The 8,899-nt window shown below is 39.3% G+C and overlaps 2 protein-coding genes across 2 annotated transcripts; both read right to left on the reverse strand.

The window, feature by feature from the left end:
* Positions 1-742: 742 nt before the first annotated feature.
* On the reverse strand, positions 743-2,019 carry LOC133319342 (collagenase-like). Its single transcript, XM_061523355.1, has 5 exons — positions 1,801-2,019; positions 1,442-1,709; positions 1,270-1,359; positions 1,015-1,190; positions 743-887 (listed from the first exon to the last, which is right to left on the reverse strand). The coding sequence occupies exons 1-5, from the start codon at positions 1,990-1,992 to the stop codon at positions 786-788; spliced, it is 828 nt and encodes a 275-aa protein (XP_061379339.1). The 5' UTR covers positions 1,993-2,019; the 3' UTR covers positions 743-785.
* A 5,139-nt stretch (positions 2,020-7,158) lies between these two features.
* LOC133319341 (collagenase-like) lies at positions 7,159-8,435 on the reverse strand. The gene is made up of 5 exons (XM_061523353.1): positions 8,223-8,435; positions 7,865-8,132; positions 7,693-7,782; positions 7,440-7,615; positions 7,159-7,321 (listed from the first exon to the last, which is right to left on the reverse strand). Exons 1-5 carry the CDS (start codon positions 8,412-8,414, stop codon positions 7,217-7,219), a joined length of 831 nt encoding a protein of 276 aa, XP_061379337.1. The 5' UTR covers positions 8,415-8,435; the 3' UTR covers positions 7,159-7,216.
* Positions 8,436-8,899: the final 464 nt, after the last annotated feature.

Genomic DNA, 8,899 nt, shown 5'->3' on the forward strand with positions numbered 1-8,899 from the left:
CTTTTAACAAATTTGAAGCTATTAGGTACTGGAACAATGGCACGATCTTTGAAAATAAGTAGCTCGATTTAAGCCCTTTTAAATTTAAACAAGCTTATACAAATATAGTAGAATTATGTAACAGTTAACAAAACATAAACAAGAAGTTTTATGACAGTTTACTAGCGTGTTATGTACTCGCTGCATATGATACAATAAATGAACATCGCCGGGGCAACATCGTTGTATGGATAAAATATCATATGACGAGTGATGCCGCTGAGTCCTCTGAACGAACACCAAGCCGTTTGAACCAGAAGATTCCTGATACAAAACAAGCTATGGAATGGGATTACTAGCCTAACATCGGGGCAATCATGTAGTCTTAGGTATAGGTTATAAGTTTTAATATGTAATTTTTATTATAATGTACACATAAGTAAGTTTCGTAGTTTTCCTGGAACCTCCGGTTGCCACCTTATATAATAAGCGTCACAAATAGTAAAAGTAAATAGTACTTCAAAGTACATTTAAAAATTACTGATTACTATTACAAAATATACGAAAATCTCGGACCGAGGTTAAAAAAATTAAATAACTGTAATATTTAATATTCATATTAAATTAAAAATGAATAATATTAAAGAACTCGTTTATAGTAAACGTTAATTAACTAGGCTGTACCATAGTATGTACTTATTTACTATAGTAGTATATACTCGTATATTTATTTTTACAAGACCCATCACAATGAAATAACAGCAAAGTTTAAAAGTTTACTTGAAAATATGGTCATTAGATATTGTTTACATGTTAGATACGATCCAATCGTGGAATGAAGTCACTCTCATGAAACCAGCAGGGCGACCAGTGCATCCAGCGACGTGGCGAAAACATGTGACTCCAATCTGTACAGGGAAAATATACTCGTACATATATTAGTAAAAATCAATCACATCGATATTCAAAATAATATTGAATAATATATATCAATGACATATTGTATCCCAGCCTAGTAGAAACTAAAATACTGACCAGTATGTTATTAAGAATGAGGGGACCACCAGAGTCTCCACCGCAGGTACCGCGTCCCCTCGGAGTAGCCACACAGAGGAAAGAAGATAAGATATAGCTTCCGTAAGTACGTCTGCATTCTTCATTGCTGATAACTTGCAGACTAACGTACCTCAGAGTTGAAGAAACGCCAGAAGCTGAATATAATAAATGTTTGTTAGTATTCTATTTTACAAACATTTAAAAAATACATTTTTTAAATATGTTATAACTAACTGTCTGTGTATCGACCGAATCCTGCAGCAGTAGCCCATGATCCAACATATTGATCGTTTCCACTTGCAATCTCAATGTTCCTAATGTTATCTATAAGAAAACGAGGATTGTAATGAGTTAGAAGTTTGAATCAATGTACACAAAAGCTATAATTTACTTGAATATCACTCACTTGAATAGCTAACAGGGTTTATGTAGATGATGGCAATGTCATTTTCGGCAGTAAACGGGTTGTATCTTTCGTGCGCACGGACATTGTTGGTGAGAATTCGAGTACCGCCAGAGTAAAGAGTGATAGAGCCAAGAACTACAAGGACTTCACGAGCATCAACACCAAATGATGTCCAGCAGTGCGCAGCTGTGACTAGTCTGGAGTTACTAATAAGAGAAGCACCGCAAACTGATTGTCTATCGTCTTGAAGTCTGATAAGGAGCCCAGCCTAAAATGGAATAATAAATTATAGCAAATTGTTTTTTAAACATTATTTTCAATAAAATATGATAAATATATCTTAAAAATGTATTACTTACTTGGTATGGTAATTGACCAAGAATAGCGAAGTTTCCTCCCACGATTCTGCTGCCGTCGAAGTCAGCAGCTTCTTCAGCTTGTTTGATACGAGCAGCTTCATAAACACCTATTGTGTTGTGGTAATCAATGTTGATGGGCTCGTAGGCTGAAACAGCCACGGCTAGACAGACGACAGTCAGGAGGAGCTTCATGTTGACAGATTGTAGGGTATTGTAGCTAAACTTGCAATATATAGTTTTGATTGGAACGAGTATCTAATCAATTAATAAATGATTTTTAATTAGTATCTTTGATATACCCTCTCTATCTATAATACTCTTATCACTCACTGTATATTGATAATAGTTTAATTTTAAATCACTATAGCATCTATCGGTATTTTGTGGGCTTAGTTACAATGCTCGCCTTTATCCACAGTTTTTAAAATTCGATCGTGTCTAGTTGTTGTTATAATTTGTTCTTATAATTTAAAGTTAATCTCATAATTTCTTTTCCGTAAAAGAAAGATAATATGTCGGTTTTAACATACATTTGATCCATTTTATATCTATGACCTGCAAAAATATAAGAAAGAATATAATAATAACTTTTAGATTTTTTTCAGTTTTCACATAATTTCAATAAAAACTTAAACTAAGATTTTTTAAATATAGATAGACTGTCCTTGGATAAAAAAAAAACTTTTTTATACATACGTACATAGGGGGGGGGAAGGCAGGGTAAAGTCTTGGTGGGAATCACTGTTGGTGAGGACAGTATTACCTACAAAATGCCAAGAAACTATCTGCAGTGTTAGTGGCGGAACACCTTTCTAACGCAGAGCCCTAGCAAGTCCGAGTTACCCACGTCCCCGTCGGCCCTCCTGGGAACTGCTGCAACCGCGCAGACGCGTGACCGCTACCATAGGATGCAGCTGAGCTGAGGGTACAGGGCGAAAGGCGAATATTCTGCGCCTCAAAACAGAACCTACTCACTAGGGAGGAAACCCGTGACAAAACCGAGCACGCTCACTGGCTCTAAGGTGGCAGCCCCACCAGTGAGCTAGGGTATAGTGGGCTAATCACTCGCTTACCTAAATCCAAAAAGATTAGCGAAACCAACACAGTACAAAACCGGACCGATCAAACAACGAAGACATTTGGCATGAAAATACGGACACGAATTGCTTGCTGGAACGTACGAACGCTGAGCGAGGATAGCCGACTAGCTCAAGCAGGAGCAGAAATGCTAAGATACAAGCTGCAGATACTCGGTCTCAGCGAAGTGCGCAGAAACGGATTTGGTGAATTACGACTGTCTGGAGGCCTTACATTTCTTTACTCAGGAAAGGAAGACGAAGAAGGTGTACGTGAGAACGGAGTTGGATTCCTCCTTTCTGACACCGCGAAGAAGAGCCTCCTGGACTGGAAACCTATCTCAGAGCGAATCATCACAGCTCGGTTTAACAGTAGGGCCCGCAAGATAACCGTCGTTCAGTGTTACGCGCCTACAAACTTGGCGTCAGAGGAGGACAAGGACGATTTCTATAGTGCACTCAATCTGACTATAAAGAACATTCGCAAACAAGACATAGTGATCGTCATGGGGGACCTGAATGCCAAGGTTGGCACGGAAAACGTCGGCTGTCAAAGACACATGGGCACACACGGGCTGGGAGGCCGCAACGATAATGGAGAGAGATTCCTGGAGTTCTGCCAGGACAACGACCTTACCATCGGGGGGACATTATTTATACATGGTGATCACCACAAGTACACTTGGAATTCACCCGATGGAGTCACCAAGAATCAAATCGACCACCTTGCTATCAGCGCCAAATGGCGCTCATCACTGCTTGATGTCCGCAACCGTCGTGGCGCGGATATCGATAGCGATCACCACCTTCTAGTTGCCAAGGTACGACTCAAAGTAGCTGTAGCTCGGCCCACAAACACCACTACCAAGGTTGGGAAACGATTTGAGATCAACAAACTACAGGACCCAGTCGTAGGTGAGGCCTTTAGGGTATCACTACGCAATCGCTTCTCCGCCCTTGAAGCGGACCATTCATCTGTCAACGCGGAGTGGAACTACATCAAAATGGCCTACACAGAGACCAGCTCCGTCGTTCTTGGTTACAAACGCCATAGACGCGAGGACTGGATGTCACAGAGAACTTGGAATCTCATTGAGGAGAGGCGCAAGTCTCACCTTCAAATTCTGGCAACTATCGATGAGGCAGTGCGCGAAGACCTGAGGATGCAATATAGGCGCATACGCAAATCCATATACCGCAGTGCTCGCCACGATCGGCGAGTGTGGGCGGAAAATGTGGCGGATTGCGCCCAACGAGCTGCCAACTCCGGTAATCTCAGGGAGATGTACAAGGCGACGAGGATCTTGACCGGAAAACGGGCCTTAAAGAAGAAGCCCCTGAAGGACAAAAGGGGTGAACTGATTGCTACATCGGAGGGACAGCTCCAACGGTGGCGTGAACATTTTGAGGAAATTTTCCAAGTCTCAAATAGCCCCGTAACACCAACCACAGCTGCCAACCTGCCCGCTGTAAGCCTCGATATCGACGAGTCTCCCCCCACGGAAGAGGAAGTAGTGAAAGCCATCCAGTCGCTTAAGAACGGTAAAGCTCCTGGATACGACCTCATCACGGCGGAAATGTTAAAAGCAGATATACCTACCGCTGCGAACGCGCTAACACCTCTTCTGCGGAACATTTGGTCAGCCGAGGAGTTACCGGATGACTGGACTAAAGGGCTTCTCATCACTGTGCCAAAGAAGGGAGATCTCAGTGAATGCGCCAACTGGAGAGGGATTACCTTGCTTTCTACTCCGTCTAAAGTGCTGTGCAAGATTATCCTAGACAGACTATCGAGGGCCATTGAACCTCTTCTTCGCAGAGAACAGGCTGGATTCCGACCCAACAGATCGTGCACCGACCAGATTATTACCTTACGCATAATCCTCGAACAAGCATCAGAATGGCAGAGGGAAATGTATTTGACCTTTGTGGATTTCGAAAAAGCTTTCGACACGCTGAGATGGACAGGTATCTGGGAACGTTTACGTGAAGTTGGAGTCCCCGACAAAATAATCAACCTGATAAAAGCCCTCTACAGGAAATATTCCTGTAAAGTAATTCACAACGGTCTTTTGTCGGAGGACATACCAGTCAATGCAGGTGTTCGCCAGGGGTGTCTCCTTTCTCCTATTCTCTTCCTTGTCGTTCTGGATGGTATCATGCAGAAAGTGACGAAAAGCAAGCGCCGCGGCATAGAATGGGGACTGTCCAGCACTTTGGAAGATTTGGACTATGCCGATGACCTATGCCTGCTGAGCCATACACACGCCAACATGCAAACCAAACTGGACGACCTACGACGAGAAGCATTAGAGATGGGGCTAAAAATAAACACGCGTAAGACCCAGGAGATGAGGTGCGGAGCAACAACCTCTCTGCCGTTGCTCATTGGCACAGAGGCTATAGAAAAAATCCACAAATACACCTACCTAGGAAGCATAGTATCGGAGAGTGGAGGTGCCGAAGAGGACATCGCTTCGAGAATCGCCAAATCAAGAGCAGCCTTCGCGCAACTCCGTCCTGTATGGCAGTCGCGGAAACTAACCAGGAGAGTTAAACTCAAAATATTCCGGTCCAACGTCAAATCCGTGCTGTTATACGGATGTGAGACGTGGAAGGTTACTAAGGACATCTCGCATCGGCTTCAGGTCTTTGTCAATTGGTGTCTTCGCCGTATTCTCGGTATTTACTGGCCCGTAACTAGAGTTGCAACACGACTAGTAGAAGGCTCTACATTAAGCAGTCTATTCAAAGTACCAGTCAACAGTGGCAAAATGTAGAGTTCTTGTTCGTGTATTCGTTTACAGGAAAGTCTTTCCTGCTCCAGCGCCCCACGCTTTTACAATCAAATATTATAATTAAAAGCACATAGTTTACACTTCAACCCAGAAATAGAGACAGCTAGAACGATCCGTAATGTATTTTTTACTTTTACTTAAGCTTGTTTTTGAGTTTTTTTTAACTATTTATTTATTTTATACTTTTTAGTCTCCGACTGTCGAGCTACTTTATCTTCTATCACCATTTTGGCGATATCAAGATGTTGTATGCATTTCTCTGGAAAAATCATATCTTCGCCGATTCTCTGTCGATGCACGGCACGAGATACACAACTCTGCCATGACTCGCAGCAATGTTCAAACTTAACAACGGAGATAACAAAAAGAAAATCGCTGAAAAAAATAAGAATATCGTTGCCGGTAGAAGAAAAATAATTAAACTAACCGACTGTCCGTAATCACAGTTGCTGTAATAAAATCGAAACGTTTGTAATACATATGAAAAATAAAATGAAAAGCTGATAGCATATGCGAAAAACATTCATTTCTAAATTTGTACTCGTGGAAACCATGGATATCTTTATATGACTTAATTTGTAAGCTTTCTTGAAAATGTATTTCAATAAAAAATGTTGTGAACGCTAACAGTGTTAGCTATTAAAGCAACCTTTAATTTAAACTTTGTTCTTTTCATTGATTCCAACAATAAGAAACTGGCTGTCCTCTCATTTGAAGAGAGAATATCGCTGTTTCTTCCTTATGCACATAGACATCATAAAGAATTGAAATAATTTACGTGTTCTGTGTGTCCTTTCAATTGTAATTTGCTTGTCTTCATGTGTAATAGCAAAGTTAATAAGATGTTACTGAGCACGGCACTCTCCTTTCACCGTCTGTACCTCTTTTACCATCAGCCGAGACTTGGGAAGACAATCAAGTAATGTCATGTATAGAATAAAACAAAATAAAAAATTGACTACAAACTGCCAGTTGAAAAAAATGAGCCCTCAGTCGTAAAGCCTTCGAGCCTTTTTTTCTAGTTTCAAATGTTCAGGGGAAAAATATAACCTTTTAACAAATTCGAAGCTATTAGGTACTGGAATAATGTCACGCTCTTTGAAAATAAGTAGCTCAATTTAAGTCCTTTTTAATTTTAACAAGCTTATTCAAATATAGTAGAATTATGTAACAGTTAACAAAACATAAACAAGAAGTTTTATGACAGTTTACTAGCGTCACAAATAGTAAAAGTAAATAGTACTACAAGAACGTTTATAACTTACTGATTACTATGACAAAATATACGAAAATCTCGGACCAAGGGTAAAAAGTTAAATAATTGTAATATTCATATTAAATTAAAATTGAATAATATTAAAGAACTCGTTTATAGTAAACGTTAATAAACTAGGCTGTACCATAGTATGATCTCATTTACTATAGTAGTATATACTTGTATATTTATTTTTATACGATCCTTCACAATGAAATAACAACAAAGCTTAAAAGCAATGAAAATTTATTAATATGTTACTTGGAAATATGGTCATTAGATATTGTTTACATGTTAGATACGATCCAATCGTAGAATGAAGTAACTCTCTGGAAACCAGCCGGGTGACCACGACTGCATCCAGCGCTATGACCAAAACATGTGACACCAATCTGTACAGGGAAAATATACATGAATAAAAAATAATTATATCGATATTCAAAGTAATATTGAATAATAATGTATCAATGACAAATTGTATCCTAGCCTTGTAGACACTAAAATACTGACCAGTGTGTTATTAATAACGAGGGGACCACCAGAGTCTCCAGCGCAAGTACTTTCTCCATACCGAGTAGACACGCAGAGGAAAGAAGATAAGATAATGTTTCCGTAAGTACGTTTGCATGCTTCATTGCTGATAACTTGCAACCTAGCATACCTCAGACTTGAAGAAGCCCCAGAAGCTGAATATAATAAATGTTTATTAATATTGCTTTATAAAAATTAAGAAAATAGGTTTTTTAAATATGTTAAAACTAACTGTCTGTGTATCGGCCGAATCCTGCAGCAGTAGCCCATGATCCAACATATTGATCGTTTCCACTTGCGATCCCAACATTCCTGATGTTATCTATAAGAAAAAGAGGATTATAATGAGTTACAAGTTTTAATGAATGTATACGAAAGCTATAATTTACTTGAATATCACTCACTTGAATAGCTAACAGGGTTTATGTAGATGATGGCAATGTCATTTTGGAGAGTAAACGGATTGAATCTTTCGTGCGGGCGGACATTGTTGGTGAGGATACGAGTACCACCAGAGTAAAGAGTGATAGAGCCAAGAACTACAAGGACTTCACGAGCATGAACACCAAATGACGTCCAGCAGTGTGCAGCTGTGACTAATCTGGAGTTACTAATAAGGGAAGCACCGCAAACTGATTGTCTACCGTCTTGAAGTCTGATAAGGAGCCCAGCCTAAAATGGAATAATAAATTATAGCAAATTGTTTTTTAAACATTATTCTCAATAAAAAAATATATATATATCTCAAAATGTATTACTTACTTGGTATGGTAATTGACCAAGAATAGCGAAGCTTCCTCCAACAATTCTGCTGCCGTCGAAGTCAGCAGCTTCTTCCGCTTGTTTGATACGAGCAGCTTCGTAAACACCTATGGTGTTGTGGTAATCATTGTTGATGGGCTCGTAGGCTGAAACAGCCACGGCTAGACAGACGACAGTCAGGAGGAGCTTCATGTTGACAGATTGTAGGGCATTGTAGCTAAACTTGCAATATATAGTTTTGATTGGAACGAGTATCTAATCAATTAATAAATGATTTTTAATTAGTATCTTTGATATACCCTCTCTATCTATAATACTCTTATCACTCACTGTATATTGATAATAGTTTAATTTTAAATCACTATAGCATCTATCGGTATTTTGTGGGCTTAGTTACAATGCTCGCCTTTATCCATAGTTTTTCAATTCGATCGTGTCTAGTGTTTTATCGGCAATGGAAACATTTGTTCTTATAATTTAAAGTTAATCTCATAGTTTCTATTGCGTTAAAGAAAAATAATATGTCGGTTTTAACGTAAATTTGATGCATTTTTTATCTATGAGCTAAAAATGTATAACGAAGATGTTATGTATTAGTTATACTTGCTCGGTATTGTTAAAATAATAATAGGATGTCAAGTGTAATGTAGGTAGATTAGTTTATTTGTATTAGTCTC

This window comes from Danaus plexippus, chromosome 17 (assembly GCF_018135715.1).
Source record: "Danaus plexippus chromosome 17, MEX_DaPlex, whole genome shotgun sequence".
NCBI classification, from domain to species: Eukaryota; Metazoa; Arthropoda; class Insecta; order Lepidoptera; family Nymphalidae; genus Danaus; species Danaus plexippus.

Coding starts and splice junctions, on each gene's coding strand:
- LOC133319342 (XM_061523355.1), bottom strand. CDS start 1,992: ATGAAGCTCCTCCTGACTGTCGTCTGTCTAGCCGTGGCTGTTTCAGCC. Junction 1,360..1,441: donor AAACCCTGTTAGCTATTCAA/GTGAGTGATATT, acceptor GTTTTCTTATAG/ATAACATTAGGAACATTGAG. Junction 888..1,014: donor TCATTCTTAATAACATACTG/GTCAGTATTTTA, acceptor TTCCCTGTACAG/ATTGGAGTCACATGTTTTCG.
- LOC133319341 (XM_061523353.1), bottom strand. CDS start 8,414: ATGAAGCTCCTCCTGACTGTCGTCTGTCTAGCCGTGGCTGTTTCAGCC. Junction 8,133..8,222: donor TTGGTCAATTACCATACCAA/GTAAGTAATACA, acceptor ATTCCATTTTAG/GCTGGGCTCCTTATCAGACT. Junction 7,783..7,864: donor AAACCCTGTTAGCTATTCAA/GTGAGTGATATT, acceptor TTTTTCTTATAG/ATAACATCAGGAATGTTGGG.